The following is a 22,211-nucleotide window of genomic DNA, read 5'->3' on the forward strand; positions in this document are numbered from 1 at the left end:
AAAACATGATAAACTGTGACCCAGAAATCCCACCTTGGGGAAGTCCTAATACTGAGATAAGAGCATGAGTTTTCAAGTTTTAAATATGTCACGATGTTTATTGTGCAGTGCTTGTGTAGGCTAAAAACAGAAAATTATCTAGATGCTCGTGAATAGGGAGATGACTAAATAAAGTGTGCAGTATCCATATTTGGAATATTATGCAGCTACGGAAATGAGTATGAAGACAAAAGATTGAAGGCAGGAAGAGAAGGGGATGACAGAGGATGAGATGGTTGGATGGCTCACCGACTCAATACACCTGAGTTTGAGCAAGCTCCAGGAGCTGGTGATGGACAGGGAGGCCTGGCATGCTGCAGTCCATGGGGTCACAAAGAATTGGACATGACTGTGCGACTGAACTGAATGATGGCAATGAGTGAACTAGACCCTGTGTGGCCCTAGAGGGACCCTTAAACAAATATTTTTAAGTGGAGCAAATTTCAGAGTAATGTGTAGATCATGAGCACATTAAAAAACAAATAACCAAAACCACTACACATGTGTATACATGTTTCCATCAGCAATTGGTTTAGTGAAGGAGAAACTATAACAGGTTAATAACATTGGTGCTCTCAGGAAAGTGGGGATGGAGGTTGAAGGGAAAAGATGAACTTTTCTTTATGTGACTTTTAATATTTTTAGTATTATAGAAAACATATTTGTTTTCACTTAAGTTCTAGTAAAGACAATGAAATAAAATAAATTTGGGTAATAAGTACTTTCACAGTCTAAGAGCCCACAAAACAGAACTGTAAAAAAAATAGCCCACAGACAATGCTGTCCAGCACTTCTCAAAGTGACAGAAACCAGCCCTACTCTTAAAAATAACCTGAGGTCAGTCCATACTGTGGATGGAAGAAGAACTCAATTGCTTCTCCCCAAATCCGGTTGCTGCCGTCCTACCCACTGTCCTTCTGATACTTTGGGTTCCACGTACAGGAAACCAAGAGGAAAATGCAGAAAGAAAAGTAACGACAGAGCCATTCTCTGTAAAAATTGACACTTCTCAGAAATCACAGAAGAGAATGAATTGTCTAAAACAAAAGCCATTCCACCCACTCCTGTAAAGCCCAAGTTTAATCACTAATGATACAGCCTGACAATGTTTTCTTCTTTTCTTCAGTTATGAACCATCCATTCAAGAGTTCCCAGAAGAACTACTGCAGAGTTTAGGCCCGGCATGCTGCAGTCCATAGGGTCACAGAGTTGGACACAACTGAATGACTGAACTGAACTGAACAGCTTAAGTTTACCTCTGAACAGGTAAAACAATCGGAGGCCAGAGTGTTGTACTTTGAGGGTGAGTCATCAGAAAAATATTCTGACTGTTGGCTCATTTAAAAAGAATGGGTTGGAAATAGGAAGACTTTGCAAAATCCTTTGAAGTCAGAATATACTTTTTAATTTAAAGAGCTGTCATGATTTGTTTCTACTACTTCCCTGATATTTAACTCCCCGGGACTACTATCGCACCCTCTGTGACACAAAGCTGCAATAAAACATTCTAGATAAGGAAGCCCAAGGAATGGAATGCCAGCTGACCTCACAAACACAACCCTAGCCAATCCCTTTGTGTTGTAACACAGTGACATAGTTTTCTGGACTAGGATACAGGGAAGGAAGCATTTATTATAATGTGGTTTAAAAACTCAGAGAAAGTGTCTGAAATTCTTTGGTTTCTAACAAATACTTGTGAGTTTGGCACCCTGATGCTTACTGAACCTCAGCGAGACTCTAAAGTCTGAAACACCACCTTCTAGCCCGTATTCAACTGTGGAAAATTTACCTAGGAAGGTAAATTCATTCCCTAAAAACAAGTTACACAGTAATAGGATGGGAGCAATTTTGGTTCAGCATCAAACAACGATTCTCTTTTGTAACCACTTGGGGAGACCAAATTAAGACTGAGCAGCTGTTTCTGAGTACAGCAAGAACACAAAAATAGAAAAGTTATGGAGGAAAATATAAGGAGAATGAGAGTTTTCTTCATACTATCTTTACACAGTAGAGGATATATATATGTGTGTGCATATTCATTCCAATGTTACCTAAGGTAAATGCAACTAGAAAAAAAATATTTATCAAATAAATCGTAATCAGGTTTACCACATGATCATATTACCCCTCGACACTGAAGAAGAGAAACCAATCAACTAACTTTAACTACAGTTTGCATATTTAATAAAAATGTTTATAAGACTATGTACTCTTGATACTTTAAATGCTGGTACATTTAGAACAAATACTTGGTTCTGTATTAGACAACAGAAGGAAAGGAACAGGTTTTAGGGTATACACAGTATGTCTCCATCAGAAAACAATGAAGGTGTCCAGTACTAAATGTACAAGCAACAAAAGGGCCAGGAATATACAAAATATGCCGAAAACCTGAGTCCACATCACTCCTACTGTATGTCAAGGGCCCCTGCATTTCATTCCACAATGAAATATCAACTATTTTTGTACTAAAACAACTTCCTCTCACTCACATCCTGTTTGGTTATGTCTCAGGCACAGCAGAAAACAAAAGCTGAGGCAACAGGATGAATGAAGCAGAAAGAGTGGCTGCGCTGAGAGGAGCCTGCCATTAAATCACACCTTTGCCTGCCCCCATTGTTCTAGTCCTTTCTCTGCAATCCAGCTCAACAGTGGCCTGACCTCCCCACGGACTGTTTCCCACTACTGACCTCTTAATTTCCTCATCCCTTGACTGAACTCTCCCTTCTCGTACAGCTGTGGGACTCCAGCCTTGCTCCCCACCTCCCCAGATTCAGTCTCAGATTCTGCAGCTCTGGAATCCATTCCTTCTAAAATCAGGATAACCAGTGATCAATCAACCTTCCTCCTTTCTTAACAGGTACCGATGATCCCCGCTCCAGAAACACTGAAGGGAGTTGGAAACAGTCAAAACCACTCACACTCGGAGCCCTGGATGACGGAGGGGCTGAGAGTCGGGCACACAGGTGCCTGAGCCCCTCATACTGTATTTGGCCACCAACCAGGCACCTGGACAAGAGGTCTCGCGAACAGACACCTGCCCCACAGTGGGCAGGGAGGGCAGCATGCCGATGAGCGATGGCACAGCTTAAGTTTTCTTTTTCCCTTTGAAAAATTACCTTCTGCCTTTTTCTACCTTCTTTAAGTAAAATAGTTTTAGAACACTTGAGAGCTGGCATGAGGTGGGCTGGCGGGTAGGGAGGGGGAACAACAGTTAAGCCCCTTATCAGTTCAGTTCAGTCACTCAGTCGTGTCCGACTTTGCGACCCCATGAATTGCAGCACGCCAGGCTTTCCTGTCCATCACCAACTCCCAGGGTTCACTCAAACTCATGTCCATTGAGTCGGTGATGCCATCCAGCCATCTCATCCTCTTTCGTCCCCTTCTCCTCCTGCCCCCAATCCTTCCCAGCATTAGGGTCTTTTCCAATGAGTCAACTCTTCACAGAAGGTGGCCAAAGTATTGGAGTTTCAGCTTTAGCATCAATCCTTCCAATGAACACCCAGGACTGGTTTCCTTTAGGATGGACTGGTTGGATCTCCTTGCAGTCCAAGGGACTCTCAAGAGTCTTCTCCAACACCACAGTTCAGAAGCATCAATTCTTTGGCGCTTAGCCTTCTTCACAGTCCAACTCTCACATCCATACATGACCACTGGAAAAACCATAGCCTTGACTAGACGGACCTTTGTTGGGACAGTAATGTCTCTGCTTTTGAATATGCTATCTAGGCTGGTCATAGCTTTCCTTCCAAGGAGTAAGCGTCTTTTAATTTCATGGCTGAAATCACCATCTGCAGTGATTTTGGAGCCCCAAAAAATAAAGTCTGACATTGTTTCCCCATCTATTTCCCATGAAGTGATAGGACCAGATGCCATGATCTTAGTTTTCTGAATGTTGAGCTTTAAGCCAACTTTTCACTCTCCTCTTTCACTTTCATCAAGAGGCTTTTTAGTTCCTCTTCACTTTCTGCCATAAGGGTGGTGTCATCTGCATATCTGAGGTTATTGATATTTCTCCCAGCAATCTTGATTCCAGCTTGTGCTTCTTCCAGCCCAGCGTTTCTCATGACGTACTCTGCATAGAAGTTAAATAAACAGGGTGACAATATACAGCCTTGACGTACTCGTTTTCCTATTTGGAACCAGGCTGTTGTTCCATGTCCAGTTCTAACTGTTGCTTCCTGACCTGCATACAAATTTCTCAAGAGGCAGGTCAGGTGGTCTGGTATTCCCATCTCTTTCAGAATTTTCCACAGTTTATTGTGATCCACACAGTCAAAGGCTTTGGCATAGTCAATAAAGCAGAAATAGATGTTTTTCTGGAACTCTCTCGTTTTTTCCATGATCCAGCGGATGTTGGCAATTTGATCTCTGGTTCCTCTGCCTTTTCTAAAACCAGCTTGAACATCTGGAAGTTCACGGTTCATGTATTGTTGAAGCCTGGCTTGGACAATTTTGAGCATTACTTTATTGGTGTGTGAGATGAGTGCAATTGTGCGGTAGTTTGAGCATTCTTTGGCAGTGCCTTTCTTTGGGATTGGAATGAAAACTGACCTTTTCCAGTCCTGTGGCCACTGCTGAGTTTTCCAAATTTGCTGGCAAATTGAGTGCAGTACTTTCACAGCATCATCTTTCAGGATTTGAAATAGCTCAACTGGAATTCCATCACCTCCACTAGCTTTGTTTGTAGTGATGCTTTCTAAGGCCCACTTGACTTCACATTGCAGGATGTCTGGCTAAAGCCCCTTATAATGCTGTACTTTTTATATTTCAACCATGACTCGAAGTAAGAAATACATTTACATCACAACCACACACACACATATTCTCTCTCTCCCTCCATATATAAGTGTTTATATGCATAATATATAGTATCTTAAATAATATCTATCATTATTAAGGGCAGGGAACTTTAGTATTCTCTATGCAATTCTATCCACTTTTTTATCCTGGGTCACATACTGTTGAGCTTTAGCCTGCCACAAAGAGTACGTATGTATGCTTCCATTTTTAGGAAGTTCTAGAAGAGTTAGAACTATGGTGATAGAGGTCAAAACGGTAAGGGTATCAGCTGAGATGGAGGATACAAGACAGTCTGCTGAGGTGCTGGAAATGTTCTATATGTTGACATGGGTGGGGGTTCTGTGTGTGTGCCAATGTGAAATCCAGCAAGCTATACAATTAGTGCCCGGGCACGTCATTCTATGTAAGTCCTACTTCAGTTAAAAGAAAAAAAAAGAATAAAACATTAAAACAAAAAATAAATGAGAAATGGAGGTTAAAACCAATTTAATTACCTTTTACCAATTAAAACAGCTTCAGCTAACTTGCTCGTTACCCACTGTTTGAAAACAGCTTCAAATATATCTTATAAATATACTCTTTAAAGAATAAATGTATGTGATCTATGTCTCCTTTAAGTCTGACAACCAAGGAATTCTAAATCATGCTGTCCAGGCAGCAGTAGTCAATATGAGAAGAAAGGAAGGCACAGCTCTTACATGTCTTCACAGGAAAAATACAGACTTCTACTTAATATTAAGCTCAAAGAAAAGCTATGACAAACCTAGTCAGCATATTAAAAAGCAGAGACATTATTTTACCAACAGAGGTCCATAAAGTCAAAGCTATGGTTTTTCCAGTCGTCATGGATGGATGTCAGAGTTGTACCATAAAGAAAGATAAGCACCAAAGAATTGATGCTTTTGAACTGTGGTGTTGGAGAAGACTCTTGACAGTCCTTTGGACTGCAAGGAGATCAAACCAGTTCATCCTAAAGGAAATCAGTTCTGAGTATTCACTGGAAGGACTGATGCAGAAGCTGGAGCTCCAATACTTTAGCCCCGTGATGTGAAGAGCTGAGTCATTAGAAAAGACCTTGATGCTGGGAAAGATTGAGGGCAAGAGGAGAAGGGGGCGACAGAAGATGAGATGGTTGGATGGCATCACTGACTCAATGGACAAGAGTTTGAGCAAGCTCTGGGAGATAGTGAAGGACAGGGAAGCATGGCATGCTGCAGTCCATGGGGTGGCAAAGAGTTGGACACAACTGAGTGACTGAACAACAAAAACAAAGCTCAAATAATATGAGTCTTCTCTTAGGTATCCACTGTGTTCACCCAGTAAATGGACAAAGTTATGTTTTTGAATTATAGACTGAACTGCATATATTATCTGTTTCAACAAACATTTTGCTTTGAGAAATCACAAACCCCAAAATATCCAGAAACAAAAAAGCAAATCTCAATGTAAATACGGTACACAGAAGTTCATAACACAAAACAAACACATGAGCCAAAACTCTTCCAGCCTAGAAGGTTACAGGGGCGGTACTAAAATTAGCCGTAATAGGCAGGTGCTAAAGACACCGCGGTAACAGTCAGGGTCCAAAGAAAAACAATATTCTCAAGTCCCAGCCAGGGAGGTAAGTTTTATATTTTAGAACAGCTATGTTGTCTTAAAGTGAAGGTCAATGTTGAATGCCAGTCTGTTTATAATGGTATATAGATAAACCATGTTGTCTATTACAGTGTTTAAGATGTGGGTGTGTAGGGTCTCTATTTCACTGTATTCTCACACACAAAAAAAGAGAGAGACAGAATAAAAAGGGAATAACAGAGGAAGAATATAAAGGGCCAAGGAAGACAAAGATATTTCTCTCATTTAAAAAGAATCATTCATAGATGCACACAAGGAGACAAGTACAAGGATATTCACTGTAGCATTGTTTGTAACAAAAAAATTGAAAATAAGAGAACTGCTAAAATAAAATGCTTACACAATGCAATAAAGGGTATGAATTCGATCTACACACCAACTTGGATGGATCTCAAAAATGAGGCTGAATTAAAAATAAAAGCAAGTACAGAAGACTATGTAATCATTTAAATAACATTTTAAACATGCAAAACACAGCTGTATATTATTATGATAGATATACTGGTAAAGATAAGAAAACAAAAGGAAGTATCCCCAGAAGATCAATAATAGTGGTTGTCTCTAGATGAGGCTGTAAGGGAAGAAGGGAATGGAGTAAGGATGATACTTAAAAAAGGATTTCAACTATAAAGGATATTTTATTTCTTTAAAAGATATTGAAACTGAAAGACCAATACAGTAAGAAGTGTGGAATCTGGGTGGTAGGAATGTGGATGTTTTGATCTTCTCTGTGCTTTTCAGTAATTTATGAGCTTCTCAAAATTATATAAAAAAACAGGTATAACTATTTTTTTCTTCCATTCAGAGTGACCCAGGAACAATTCATATAACTCAGGCAACCCTTTTTGGTTCAGTAACAAGATTACTAGTAATACAGATCCATCCTCTTTGGAATTGTCTCTATTAACTTAAATAAGGGAGCATATGTGTGAACACAGTAAGTAACATGTTACCATGGAAACATTTACCTGTGCATCTTGGTTATTTCTTCAATATGTGTAATGTGGCATGAAATATTATGGAGGAAAAACAAAGAATAACAAAAAGAGAATATGTCACAAGGCACTTTCTGGAAAACAAACTGAAACCCGACTCAGGTCAGTAATGGTATTCTACCTCACCAAAGACTGTGGTCAAAGATCAGCAGTAACTGCACCATGAGTTTCGGAGAAGGCAATGGCACCCACTCCAGTACTCTTGCCTGGAAAATCCCATGGACGGAGGAGCCTGCTAGGCTGCAGTCCATGGGGTCGCTAAGAGTTGGACATGACTGAGCGACTTCACTTTCACTTTTCACTTTCATGCATTGGAGAAGGAAATGGCAACCCGCTCCAGTGTTCTTGCCTGGAGAATCCCAGGGACAGGGGAGCCTGGTGGGCTGCCGTCTATGGGGTCACACAGAGTCAGACACGACTGAAGCGACTTAGCAGCAGCAGCAGCAGCACCATGAGTTTAGCAGTTCACTACCACGTATTTTTGAAGCATTTCAACCCCATCCTATGAAGAGTGGAAGATTTAACATGGGGTTACCTTGGCAAGTTCAGGCAGGTAGCTGTCTAAACCGGAACCAGAACCTTCCAATTTGCTTTGTTCATCATCTAAAACAGTAAAAGAGATCACCCAAGTCACTTGGTAGTTGAGTGTATTTTATTTAAAACAGGAGAAAGAAGGCTGTTTCTCTTATGTGGCCTGGAATACCGTGGTTTTCAATCTGGATACCCAACAGAAACACCTCAGGGCTTTTAAAAAATGCTGATGCCAGGCCCAGGGGTGAGTGCGGAGTATTTGATGGTGGAACAGCCTGGGCAGTGTTTAAGCAGAACTGGCATTAGCTATGGACAGCAGGCCATGTGGCCACACCCACCAGGCCAACTAAAACAGAATCTCTGGTGGGACAAAGGGAAGGGCATTTGTTAAAGGTTCCCAGGCACTTCTAAGGCATAGCCAGCAGGGTTGGGAATCACCTGTCCAAAGGCCTGAAATAAAACGTGAATTGTCGAGAATGTAGCCAGATTTCCCCACCCACTGATTTAATCCGTGGCTTCTGCCCATCCTAACTCTGACTTGAAAATTCCAAAGGATATGATTAATGATAATAATAAAAACCATAATTAGCATTTTAAGTGCTTACTCTCTGCCAGGCACTTGAGATACACCATCTTGCTTAACCTTCCCACCAACCAGCAAGTTCCATTTTTATTCCTACTTTACAAGTGAGTAAACCACGGCTCTGAAAACATAGGGAGCTCGCCTGAGGTCTCACAGCTGACGAAGGGTATTGCTGGGACTTGAACTCAGGTCTTCCTTTCTGCCTCCAAAGCTGTGGTTCTTCCCATTACACGATTTCCTTACACAAATGATACCAGTGTAGAACATCCTAGTGTAATGCAGACAGCCCATCTGTAAGGAGCTCACGTGTGTCCCACCTCCATGTACCTGTCAGTAATCTACTTCCTGCATCCTCTGGGGAAACGGAAGACACGGTGGAGCGTTCGCACACCTGGAGAGAGCCACACCTGCCTACCTTCATGAGAGTCTCCGTTCCGCTTTTCCTGCATCGCAGCTTCAAAGTTGAGCTGGAGAATCTTGTTCAGAATTGTGATCCACTCTTCCATTTCCACTTCACTGTCTGCTGCCAACAGGTAACTACTTTTGTCCTGCATCTTGAGCTCAAAAGCAAAACGCCTGACTTTGTTGTTCTGAAAGGGGGAAGGAGGGAAAGAAACATATTTTAGAAGAATTGGGACACCCTTGAAAATTCTTCTCTTTATTGTCTGCTGGTGAGTACTATCTCACCGGCATTTCAGATCAAATCATTTAAAAAAGCCCTCATCACTCTCCACCTTCCCTGATTTATCTTCTTCGTGGCTTTATTTTCCCATCTGACACATTACAGGTTTTACATATTTATCTTATTTGCTGCCTGGCTCATCCAATGGAATGGGAGCTCCTCAGGGCAGAGATTTCTGTTCTTCCCTCCTTCATCCCTGTTTCTAGAACACTGCCTGGCAGGTAATAGGCCCTTAAAAAATATCTGAATGAATGAAAGTTCACTGAAAATTTTCAATTTCTCTAGCTCCTATTTTTTTTTTAAATGAAGTAAAATGTGGTATCACATTTTTAAAGCAAACCATTATCAGTGGACTTCCCTGGTGGCTCAGATGGTAAAGAATCTGCCTGCAATGCAGGAGACCCAGGTTCGATCCCTGGGTCAGGAAGACCCCCTGGAGAAGGGAAAGGCAACCCACCCCAGTATTCTTGCCTGGAGAATCCAATGGACAGAGGAGCCTGGTGGGCTGCAGTCTGTGGGGTTGCAAAGAGTTGGACACGATTGAGCGACAAACACTACTAAACACTACTATTATCTACCAGTTAGGTTTGACTCCCTTACCTGGAACTTTCTCACCACTTATGAGTCTCAGAAGGTATTTAGGCACCAGGTCTCCCTTCCCCCAGCTTCCCTCATGCCCCCAGCTTTTCTGCCCAAAGTATAAAAACCGTAATCCACGTGCACTGTATTCAAAGGATGAACGTGCTGGGAGACCAGGGTTTCTGCATCTGGGCACTGCTGACTCCTGGGCCCTTTATTATGGGAATGGTCCTGGGCCCTGCAGCCTGTGTGGAAGCAGCCTAGCCTTACCCCCGGATGCCAGTAGCAGAACCCCCAGCTGTGACGATACAAACCTGCCTCCATATAATATCAATCTTACCCCGGGGGTACAATCACCCTGGGGCCTGCACTACACAGAGGTTCAGCTCCGAGGAGTATGACACAAGACTCCTGGCGAGGACAGGGTGAGGGACGTGACATCACACACTGCCACCTACATGCGGGGGCCAGGCAGAGAGCTCACTCATTAAAATGCTGGCTGGTTAGCCGCTGGCCCTGGGGGGCCTCAGTGAAGGTCTCAGAGACAGGGTGGCCTCCCAAAGGTGGCTCTGAGTCCTCTACAGCATGGTTCTCAGGAGAGAGCTGCTCCCGAGGAGCATGTGGACCACCACGCCCTGGGCGCACTTCACAGCAAGCGTCAGAGGAGGGGTTGAAGGCGGGTGTGAAAGAAGTTCTCAGCACTCCTCATGCACTTCTTATTAGGAAAATATGGTAAAAGTAGGGCCAGCAGCAGGTCTTGATTCCCAGTTATTCCTCTCTCTCAGCCTCAGTTTCATTCTCCACAAAATAAGTGTAATCAACTTCAAGGTCCTAAAATAGGGGCTCAAGATTCATTTTGGGTCTATTTTTAAATTTTAGTTTAGGCATTTCTTTGAACTCACAGCATTGATCAACTAATTTTTTTACAATGTCCAAAAGCAATATTAGGGGAAAAAAACAAACCTGTAACACTTAAACCATTAATTTTGGTGATTAGCTTACAAACAGATATGGAGATAGAAACAAATGATTTAAAAATTTTGAAGCCTTAGATACAATTCATTAAATGCAAAATGCCATCCGCCACACCTGCAAAAGGAATATAAAGGAAGTGATGGCCACTGAGCTCAGAACCTTAGAGTCTGAAATATGCTCCAGAGACAAAATGATCAGGAATTCTTTACTGCAAACCATCTATGTATTGACTCTGTACTGCAGACCATCTATGTACTGACTCTGTATTGCAGACCACCTATGTGTTGACTCCATATTGCAGACCATCTATATACTCTGCTGAAGACAGGCATCACAACTATTTTATAAAACAAAAGTAATTATTTCTACTTTCTAAATGATGTTACCAATTATATATAGTTTTGCTTTAATCATTTTTTTTTAAAAAGTCAGTGATAGAAAATTCAACTAAAACATAAATGAAAAGGTCTCTCAGCTTAAGAATACAAATGAAACTCCCACTTGGGAATCCCACACAAGAAGTTACTTCACTGTCATTGATAATGCACTCTGGTATGGCTCCCTTTACGTGCTGAATAAACATTCTTTGATATAATTTGGTTTACATAGTGGCAGCTTTCAGCTGAGGCTGGGTCACAAGCTGAGAGCACCGTGGGCGCAATTAGCTGTTGGTGCAAAATTAATTTTCAGCGGACATTACGTGGTGCTGTCATCTCGACCTAGGGCCTAGGTACACTTTCCTGTATTCCACCCCCTTTTAAAATTTCAGTTCTGCACAGTGTTTGTGGGTTTCTGCTGTTGTTGTAACCATCAGTAATTTAAAAGACCAGGATTTAACTAAAATTTTGTATTTCTGGTTTTCCTGAAAAAAAAACTCAGATGATCTAGCAGCCTTGAGCTGGCAGTGCCACCAGCAGCATCAGCTCCCCATTGAAGGGAGCCCTTGTGTTCCAGTTCGTCAGAGTCCCCAGCATTCCCCATTGCTTTACAAGCACGCCTCTTCTTCCACCTAACTTATTGGTTTGGCACCTGCAGCCATCTGAGTCTGGACCCGTCTGGACCCCTAACTTCCATGCTCACTGTGATGAAACAACAAAGTCTGGACTTCTTCTCCCATCATTAACTACTAAAAAACTGGGCAAAAGAGATGCAACAACTGTTTCCAGATATTTTGCAACCAGCGGTGCAGCCCTACGATCCCTGATGGAAAGGAAACGAATGAGGTGAGCCCTACCAGCACCTTAGCTCTCTGCCTGGACCCTGGGAAGGTGAGCCTGAACAGAGTCCAACAGTTCTGCTGACTGAAGAGACTGCCCAGAGTTCACAAGATGTAGGTGGACAGAACACGCAGGACAGAGTCTCCAGAACAAGAACAGAGTTCTCATCACACACAGACAACAGAGACCCAAACTTAGTAAACACATTCATTGTGTGGTTTCTATTTATATGTTATGCTTCACCAAAAAAGCTACTCAAAAAAAAAAAAAGTCGACACAATAACCTAAACTTCAGGTTACCATCCATAAGGGATAAAGAGAAGATCAATAGGGAGTAAGAATGGCATCAGACTCCAAAAATAACACTAGCACCTAGAAGACAATGGAAGATCTTCAATGTCTAAGGTAAATTTCACCTTGGATTTTGATACCCAGCCAAACTGTCAATCAAGTATGAATGCAAAGCTAAAGGTGTCTGTAGACAGACTAACTCAAAAAACTAAGATCCTATGAATAATTTCCCAGGAAGCAATTGGAGGATGTGTTCCTCTCAAGTAAGAAAGCAAAGGGTGAAAGAAGATGACACAGGATCCTGAAAACAGGGACTCCGACACAGGGAGGAAGGCAAAGGGAATTTCCAGAATGGTGACTGTAGAGAGTCACCATCTAATTTGAACTGGTTCAGATTAGAGCAGTTAGGAGGGCTGCAGGAGCTGAAATCCTCTCTAGCATTACATAACGTCCACAGTTGATGAACAAAGAGAAGCAAACACTCCTTATCTAGCAATATGGACATAGAGCCCAGAAAAAATCTTAGAATAGTGGGAAAAGTTGAAAATGATCATTTCAGGGAGTGGGGAGTAGGCAAAGTGAGGGTGATGCTGGCAGGAATGCACCTCTAGGGCTTCCTCTCTGTGCTCTTTGACATTTAAACCAAATGAACGTACTATTTTGGATGAGAACAAAATTTAATTCTAAATAAACATGTGAATACATAAGCAAGGGCCAAACCAGAGAGCTGTGTCTCTAACCTTAGTCACACTGGCCCCACAAAACAACCCTTCTTAAAGGACCGAGCTTTGGGCCGATGTCATCAGCAGATACTGACTCATTTTAAGGAAGCACTCTCTGATCACGGTGACTGCGTCTATTGTGAGGAATCGTCAAGGAGATTGTTCATTAATCACACAGTGCCCTCTGTATGAGGGCCCCCAAGAGAAATGTCTGAATGGGCTTCATTCTGAGATTACTCGGGCAGCTTCTGACTAATTGGGTTGTTTGTATCTACAGACACTGTGCCACCAAACGGGTCTCTGAGCTAGAAAGCGCAGAGCTGGTGTGTCACCCACCCATAGCAGGCGTTAGTTCTTTAAAATATATGCTTTTCCCTCAAATTAATCCTACCTCATCTCTTCCCTACTCTGACTCCTGGTTCACCTTTCACACCCACTTTAAATGTATAATATCCTATATTTTTGGTTTCCCTTGTAAATTGCTACCTTAGATCCTCCTGGGAAATGGGAGGGGAGGGGATAAGTGGATGGATGGATGAACGTGCAGATGGAGAAACTGCCAACCTGCTTTCAAAGGCAGTTCCGCACAGGTATGGAAGGAACCACATCAAACTGTTAACGGCAGCTCTTTGAGAAAGGGAAAGATGGGGGCCAACGGGGACTTCTGCATTACCTGTACTGTCTAATCTTCTATAATATTAACATGCTCATGTACTGCGTGAGTGCTAAGTCACTCCAGTCTGTGACCCTATGGACTGTAACCCATCAGGCTCCTCTGTCCATGGGATCCTCCAGGCAAATATACTGGAGTGGGTTTCCATGTCCTTCACCAGGGCACCTTCCTGACCCAGGGATCGAACCCATGTCTCTTACATCTCCTGCACTGGCAGGCGGGTTCTTTACCACTAGTGCCATCTATTATGTATAATTAAAATAACGTTTAAGATTCACTCTACAACTATAACAGCACTTATGGCAGCAAAAATACCTAATATTGGCTGATGCTTACCAAGTGCCAGCCCTGTTCTGAGCTCTTTACATGTATTGATTAATCCTCTCCATAACCACATTCAGTGCTACCACTATCCCCATTTAACAAACAAGGAAACTGAGGTACAGAGAAGTTAAATCATATCTCCAAGGTTACAGAGCTGGTCAGTGGTAGAATGGGGATATGAACTCAGTCTGCACCTGAAACCCAACCTCTTGATCCATATATACTACTCTGCCATGGATATTATGATGATAAAAGTCATCACTGAGATGGTAAGAACTGTCCCGAATATTTCCAAGTTAATTCATCTAATCCTTTAACTTATTTACCCTATTAAGGAAATATTATCATTATCTGAATTTTGCATATAAACAAACTTCAGTCAATAGCTGGTCCAAGGTCACACAGTTAAAAAGTGGATGAGCCAGGTTTTAAGAAGAAAAACATTTGCCAGAGCACTCGGGCCTCCTACAACATAATTCCACCTGTCGCGCATCCACTGTCTTCTAAACTGATGAAAAACAAACCCTTACTCAATTTTTACATCTGCCATTATATTTCTACCACAAATATAGCCATTTTTGGAAGTGTTTGCTTAAATCTGCTAATTCATAAATAGTATTTTTACAAATGAGAAAACTCAATGATAAAACTTGTTTCATATTTACCTGAACCACACCCATACAGGAATCGAGAAATATTGATCCTTTTGGTTCCTTGGAGATCTTTTCATCTTTATAAAAATTCAAATTGTAGGACCCATCACCAAGTTGAATCAGGTGGAAAAATCGTCTTTTAAATGACTGAGAGAAAAATATACACACAGTGATTGTTTCAAAACGAAAGAAGCCACAATCTCTCTCAATAACTCACAATGATGCCCTGATGTAAAAACCATTTCAGTTCTCTCCAAAACAAATCTCATTCTGGCCAGCGCCCAGGTAGCTGGGTGAGTTAAGACTCTCCATCGCATCTAATAATTTCCCTGCATTTAAATTCTGAGGGGCTGGTTCACTTAACATTCCTGGGTCATTTTTCTCACCCAGAGAATCAGAGATTTTTACATAACCACCCAGAATCGGGGCAGTGCGTTCTGATTTGGGATGCAGCTGGAAAGGATGGAAACTTTCTCAAATCCCCAGGGTTTCTTGCCCAGAGTAGAAAGTGTTCTCGGCCTCACGATACTGGACGACTTTTCAGCCTCAGGGTTACGACAGTCAGCATTTCCCCTGATTTAATTTTCTCTCCTGCCCATCCCACCTCCCTTCCATTGCTTCTCTTTACTATTAATTCTGGTCTTTCTCTGCTCCTACTTCTCTCCTGGATAGTTTTTACACTAGTTTTACTTTTCTCTTGGCAGCCTCCTTTCCAACTTAACCATATTCCCTTTAGTCACTGATTTCCACTTTTCTTGATTTTGTTGCAGGAAAGCAAAATTGCTTAGGTGTAGCCCCTTGGTGATGCTCTGCGAGGTACTGAGTACCCCTTTTGTAATCAACACAGAGAAAGAAAGGCTATATGGTGACTGCTCCTTCACACCAGCCTCCCAATAATCTTGTCACACTGGTGGTCGGAGGGTGACAAGTGGAGGGGGTAGAAACTGTACCAGTGAGGGTTGATCACCGATCACCAGGGAAGCATCTAATTAACCAGACAATGTCACTTTTGTTGGGAAGAACAGCATCCCCATTCATCTTGAGCATCATTCCAAGACCTACAGCAGAAAGGGCTTAATCAGGGGAGAGCAGGGTGGTGGGCCTCCTTACCCTCATGGTCACGCTGATTGCACTGTTCATGTTGCCTTTGTACAGCCAGCCATGCTTGGTGATCCCACCCTTCTGAGAGCCGAGGGAGGCGGCATCCTAGGAGAGAAGGACACCACCAGTCAATCTCCCATTATCACAGATGGTAGATCCGTTCAATTCATGCCAGGTGGCCCCTCACTCCTTTACTGGAATCCGCCTGGCACTTATACCTACTAAGTTCACTTACCAGTATATAAGGGGGACAAGCCTAAATTTCTGCAAACTCCAGTCCATTAAAAAGCAAAGCTTGTTCCAGTCCAAGTTGTTTCATTTTTAAGTGTTTAATGAGCCACAGAAAGTACATACCATACTCGACCACTCAAGTTGTAAGGTCTCGCCCGGTTTCATGAAAAATGTTTTCACATTACACTCCCCTATAGTTGGAAGACAAAAGCAAATTCCTGGAAAACTTCCCAGAGGCTTAGTTCAGGGAAAGGTGAATAAGAAAGGAAGGAAATATGAGGCAATAGAGAAAGGAGAGATAAAATGCTGGGGCAATAGAAAAGAGGGAAAGAGAGGCGAGAACACAGCAGGGAGAGAGAGAAGGGAAGAGCAACAGCTAGAAAAGTTAATAAAACTTGTTTCTTCAAGCTCTGACCCCACCTCTGAGATCTGGGTTTAAGGGCATGGGGCAGCCAGATGCTGCAAAAAATAGGTCAGGTATATATTTCTACATACAATAAGCAGACATGAAATACACACACACAAACACACAAACTTTCCATGACACTCTGACCAGGGCCCCTTCCTCATTCTCTAAGATCCCCCACTGGTGATGCTGTTTCCCCTTTAAGGCTGGGCCCAATACACACTTCAGTAGGAACTTTAGGAAGAGAGGACCACACAGTGTCACTCACCCAGCTCACACCTCCTACGCACTAGTCGAATTATGACCCGTTTCTACAGTCCAGTAGATAAATGCAGGACCCACCTTATACTTTGTCTGAGATCACCTCAATGTTAGTCTTGGTGATTCTACTGCTGCTGTTATTATCTGCAACAATAGAAACAACCCACCTGCCTAGGATTTCACAGTTTGCTGTGTTATTTCAATTAGTCCTCCTTTCACTATTAATTCACGCCAAGGTTTTAACATCTTGTTTTTCATTTTGAATGACCACTGACTCTTCCCAGAATATTTCTAAAGTGGTTTCTGAAATACTTTGCTGCTGTGCACATTGTTAATGCCCACAATGAGCTGAGTAGGGGAGAAGAAGAAATGCAGAGACAGGCGGTACTAACTTTTTTATTAGGTTTTCCTTGCTAGGTGTACACAATACACTTAATGCCCCAGTTCAGCATCCTTTACACATGCCTAGTCATCATCCATCCTCCAATAGTAGGGAAAGTGGGCTGGTTAAAATCAGAGCTTCTGGGTCCCATTTACTTCACTCAAAGCTCTCCCTGAAGAAACAGCCATTTAGAACCTACTGGCTGCCAGTTTGTGTCAAATATCCCTTGAAAAACAACCCAAACTTGAGATCTAAGTTATCTTGATCTTTTTAACAATGTAGCCAAATCTTGCCTTTGAAAACCATCTCAGAACAAATAAACAAGGACCAGAGGAACAGGCAATGCTATGCAGTCGAGTTGAAACAGAGACCATTATTTCAATCAAACAAGATATTTTTAAAAAATTCTTCCCCTGTTTCAAGAAACATTCCAATTCCTGTTTTGGATACATGTTGGTAATTTTCCAATAAGTCGTCTAACTGTGAACTAAGTCGATTTTTAAATTCATAAGCGAGCAATCCTACCTCGTCTTTGTCGACCTCCTCGTCCACTTCATAGACATGAACCGGAAGTTTATCCAACTTGGCCATTTTGCTTTAAAAAGAAGAAAGAAACTTGTTTTATAATTACCTAGTCTATGAAGAGATGCCAGATTTCTTCCCACATCAGAGGAGCAAGCCTTTAACAAATCCAAAGCTGGCCCACTTGGCTGAAGAATGGAAACAACTGATGACATTGCTCCCAAAAGCTATACAGACAAGATGGCATAGCTTGCTGGGAGTTAGGCATGTTAATAATGGTAATGTGTACGAAGAAATAAAGACGTGGTGGAAAAGGCAATGCCAACCCACTCCAGTACTCTTGCCTGGAAAATCCCATGGACGGAGGAGCCTGCTAGGCTGCAGTCCATGGGGTTGCTAAGAGTCTGACCCGACTGAGCGACTTCACTTTCACTTTTCACTTTCATACATTGAAGAAGGAAATGGCAACCCACTCCAGTGTTCTTGCCTGGAGAATCCCAGGGACGGGGGAGCCTGGTGGGCTGCCGTCTATGGGGTCGCACAGAGTCAGACACAACTGAAGCGATTTAGCAGCAGCAGCAGAATAACTTTAATATGAAGCTTAAATAAGGTCACTGCCTTTGAAGTGACTGCAAAGCAGTCTTAATGAAGATGGTATTAATGATAAAAGGAGGACAATAACAGTTCCAGCTATTACATGCTAGGCACTGTGCTGCACTCCACATGTGGCACTTCCCTTCATCCTTTAGATGGCGGGAACCGGTGCTAAGGCCACTTAACAGATGAGGACACTGAGGCTTACAGAGGGCAGAGGAGGTAGATGACGCCAGCAGACTACAGAATCTATGTTCTTAAGTCACTGTTACAAACTCCTCCTCCTCATCACCTGATTGAAACTCTTATTAATGCTCAGAGGTAAAATCCACCAGCAGCAACAGTATATCGTGTAGTAAATATACTATATCCTCAGTCTATTCTCTTTCAGTCATGAGAACAGCATGAACAAGCCTATCAGTAACCATAGGTGAATTCAATCAAAGGGGAAGAAGCAAGGCCCCAGATGAGTGTTGGATAAATATAGAAGCAAGGAACAGAGCCATCTGGAGAAGACAATGCTGGAAGGGAGTGTTCTCAGCCAAGGTTTAAAAGAGAAGACTGGGAAGTTGGCTGAACACTCTTAAGGAGTGGCTGAACCACACAAACAGAAAAAAAACAAACAGCTAAGTCCATTGAGAACAGTAAAAACAGTTCAAACTCACAGATGCAACAAACACAAAGAAAAAATATATTAATAGAGTCTCAAGTACAATTTTCATTGGCAACAGTTACTTTTGACACAGAATCCATCACTGTTTGCTTTCAACTTTCATAATAAACCAAAATTTGCCAACTGTATCATTTCAGGATGTACCATTTTATAATAGATCTCCTCTCAAGGTGAGACCTATCTATACCTGGTTTACTTTAACTACCCTTATCAATCTAAACACACTGGCTTTTGGTGTAGTTCAGAATGAGTTAATACATTAAAGGAAGTGAAGAAATTTGGGAAAATGCTTTTTAAAATATAAAATTTGTTCAATATAAAATGCTTTTCATGTCTCTTCAAAATAGTCTTCTTAAGATAAAACACACCCCAACATAGTTCAATACCCTTATATTTACTTTGTTTCCTATTTCTCACTTAAAAAAACAAACAAACAAACCCTCACCTGTTTGTGTTTTATCAGTGGTACCCTGGGTGGTACTGAACACAATTAAACCATCCGTGAGTTTATCACCGACCAATCCCATACTACTAGGTTTGAGTTCTATGGTCAAATTCCTTATAAACAACAGCTAACCCACATACACACAAAAAGTGAAAAGTATTGAAAGTTAAAGTCACTCAGTTGTGTCCAATTCTTTGCCACCCCATGGACTATACAGTCCATGGAATTCTCCAGCCCAGAATACTGGAGTGGGTAGCCGTTCCCTTCTCCAGGGGATCTTCCCAACCCAGGGTTTGAACCCAGGTTTTCTGCATTGCAGGAGGACTCTTTACCAGCTGAGCCACCTGGAAAGCCCAAGGATACTGGAGTGGGTAGCCTATCTCTTCTCCAGGGGATCTTCCTGACCCAGGAATTGAACCGGGGTCTCCAGCACTGCAGGAGGATTCTTTACCAGCTGAGCTACCAAGGAAGCCTCCACATACACACAAACCATCTAGAAACACGTTCTCTGATCACTCTGACTGCATGTGAAGTTACTCACTTCCCTGGGTGTTTCAAGTACAAAGAACTTTTTCTGTGTGTTTAACCCCATCTTGTGCAGTCGGATCGTGTACTCACTTTGGAAGCTGTCGAAACTCTCCTGAGTAATCTTCATACTTATAGTTCACAAGATGCCAGTCAGAGTTATAGGTTTTGATGCACTATTGGGAGAAGCAGAAAAAATAGAAAGCATAAGAAAAAAAGGAAAAAGACATGTGATGACTTCTGGAGAACATTTGGGAAAGTTTATGAATGCACACCCACACCAACATCAAAATAGTTCTTTCCCCTCAACCCTCTCATGCCTGAAATTCCACCACGGAGAGAGGTTCCCTGAAGCTTAAGAACCACCGAAACATTACCCTTGGGAGAGAGGTCATTAAAGTCACTATCATTCGTGGTCCAGGAGCAGGGGTTACAAGGAGACAAACCTCACCTCCTCTTGCTGCATTTACATAACAACATGTTGCTCCTCACTTAAACCCAATAGGTTCCTAAGAAGTCATGTGGCCTCTATGAGAACATGAAAGTAAATGAAAAGTGCGACCCGAAAGACTCTTTCATGGTATTTACACACATTACAACTTGCTCATGAGTCAGTATTACATACATTTGCCCTCAGCATCTCATTTATTTATAAGGGATGGTGTGAGGTAACTAGGAAGAAAGATTTAGATTCCAGTTCACAGAGACACCATGACCTCTTCACGTATGCATGCGTGCTAAGTCGATTCAGTTGTGTCCGACTCTTTGGAATCCCACGGACTGTAGCCCGCCAGGCTCCTCTGTCCATAAGATTCTACAGGCAAGAATACTGGAGTGAGTAGCCACGTCTTCTTCCAGGGATCTTCCTGACCCAGGGATGAAACCCGCATCTCCTGTGGCTCCTGCACTGCAGGTGGATTCTTTACCCCCGAGCCACTGCTGCTGATGCTGCTGAGTCGCTTCAGTCGTGTCCAACTCTGTGCGACCCCAGAGACGGCAGCCCATCAGCCTCCCCCATCCCTGGGATTCTCCAGGCAAGAACACTGGAGTGGGTTGCCATTGCCTTCTCCAATGCATGAAAGTGAAACGTGAAAGTGAAGTCGCTCAGTCGTGTCCGACTCTTCGCGACCCCATGGACGGCAGCCCACCAGGCTCCTCCGCCCATGGGATTTTCCAGCAAGAGTCCTGGAGTGGGGTGCCATTGCCTTCTCCACTTGAGCCACTAGGGAAGCCCAAATAAGTATATACTTGTACACAATCAGTGTATTTATGAACAGACACCTGAGTGCCCAGATTTTTAATATCTTAGGCAAAATGGATAAGAAAGATAATTACAGTTTACATATTTTAAACTATTTGTTGTTCAGGTGCTAAGTCGTGGCCAACTCTGCAACTCCATGGACTACAGCATGCCAGGCTTCCCCCTCCTTTACTATCTCCCAGAGTTTGCTCAAACTCATGTCCATTGAGTTGCTGATGCCATCCAACCATCTCATCCTCTGTCATCCCCTTCTCCTCCTGCCTTCAATCTTTCCCAGCATCAGGGTCTTTTCCAATGAGTCAATTCTTCACATCAGGTGACCAAAGTATCAGAGCTTCCACCTTCAGCATCAGTCCTTCCAATGAATATTCAGGACTGATTTTCCTTTAGGATGGACTGGTTGGATCTCCTTGCAGTCCAAGGGACTCTCAAGATTTTCTCCAGCACCACAATTCTAAGGCATCAATTCTTCCGTGCCCAGCTTTCTTTATGGTCCAACTCTCACATCCATATATGACTGCTAGAAAAACCATAGCTTTGACTATATGGACCTTTGTTGGTAAAGTGATGTCTCTGCATTTTAATATGCTGTATAGGTTTGTCATAGCTTTTTTTCCAAGGAGCAAGCATTAAAAAAAAAAATTAGAAACTGCAAAAGATACAGTTAACCAGGTTAAGTAACCAGAGAGTCACTTGTTTCATAAGCCATTGTTGACTGCCCACATGGCAGGCACAAGCTGAATTCCAAGGCAGAAACAGAGAACAAGCTAGCAACCTCCACGAGACTGGGGGTGCAGAAAGTCCAGAAGACAAGGGGTTCGATCAGAAATCAGTACCTGGAGAACTATCTCTAAAGAGGCAGGAATCTGACTGGCTGGTTTCATGACTGACCTTCCAAAGTCGTGAAATTCAATAATATTTTGAGGTTATACTGAAAGGGTTTTTTTTTTTTTTTTTTTTTTTTTAAGCCATTAGGTCATTCTCCCATGGACGAGAGGACGGGGAGGAAGTGCTGGGGTACTCCACCCTGGTGGAAGGGGCCCAGGAGGGTGGGGCTGTGCTGGCCCCTGCACACAGGGTAAAGTCGCTATTGCTCAGACTGCAGCGA

The 22,211-nt window shown here is 42.5% G+C and overlaps 1 protein-coding gene across 22 annotated transcripts in view; it reads right to left on the reverse strand.

Moving 5' to 3' along the window:
* Positions 1-22,211, reverse strand: part of DOCK9 (dedicator of cytokinesis 9) — a 285,572-nt gene that overhangs the window by 104,985 nt on the left and 158,376 nt on the right. For 17 of the 22 annotated variants that reach the window (XM_055542924.1, XM_055542919.1, XM_055542920.1 and 14 more), the window contains exons 4-9: positions 19,936-20,018; positions 17,609-17,678; positions 15,813-15,908; positions 14,715-14,849; positions 9,002-9,176; positions 8,008-8,075 (exon numbers count right to left, since the gene is read on the reverse strand). In XM_055542924.1, the coding sequence (XP_055398899.1) occupies positions 8,008-8,075; positions 9,002-9,176; positions 14,715-14,849; positions 15,813-15,908; positions 17,609-17,678; positions 19,936-20,018 (627 nt within the window). Of the gene's footprint in view, positions 1-8,007; positions 8,076-9,001; positions 9,177-9,725; positions 9,781-9,868; positions 10,279-10,305; positions 10,560-14,714; positions 14,850-15,812; positions 15,909-17,608; positions 17,679-19,935; positions 20,019-22,211 lie in introns of those variants that run through there. The other 5 variants (XM_055542928.1, XM_055542926.1, XM_055542927.1 and 2 more) reach the window with 5 other exon arrangements.

This window comes from Bubalus kerabau, chromosome 12 (assembly GCF_029407905.1).
Source record: "Bubalus kerabau isolate K-KA32 ecotype Philippines breed swamp buffalo chromosome 12, PCC_UOA_SB_1v2, whole genome shotgun sequence".
Classification (NCBI taxonomy): Eukaryota; Metazoa; Chordata; class Mammalia; order Artiodactyla; family Bovidae; genus Bubalus; species Bubalus kerabau.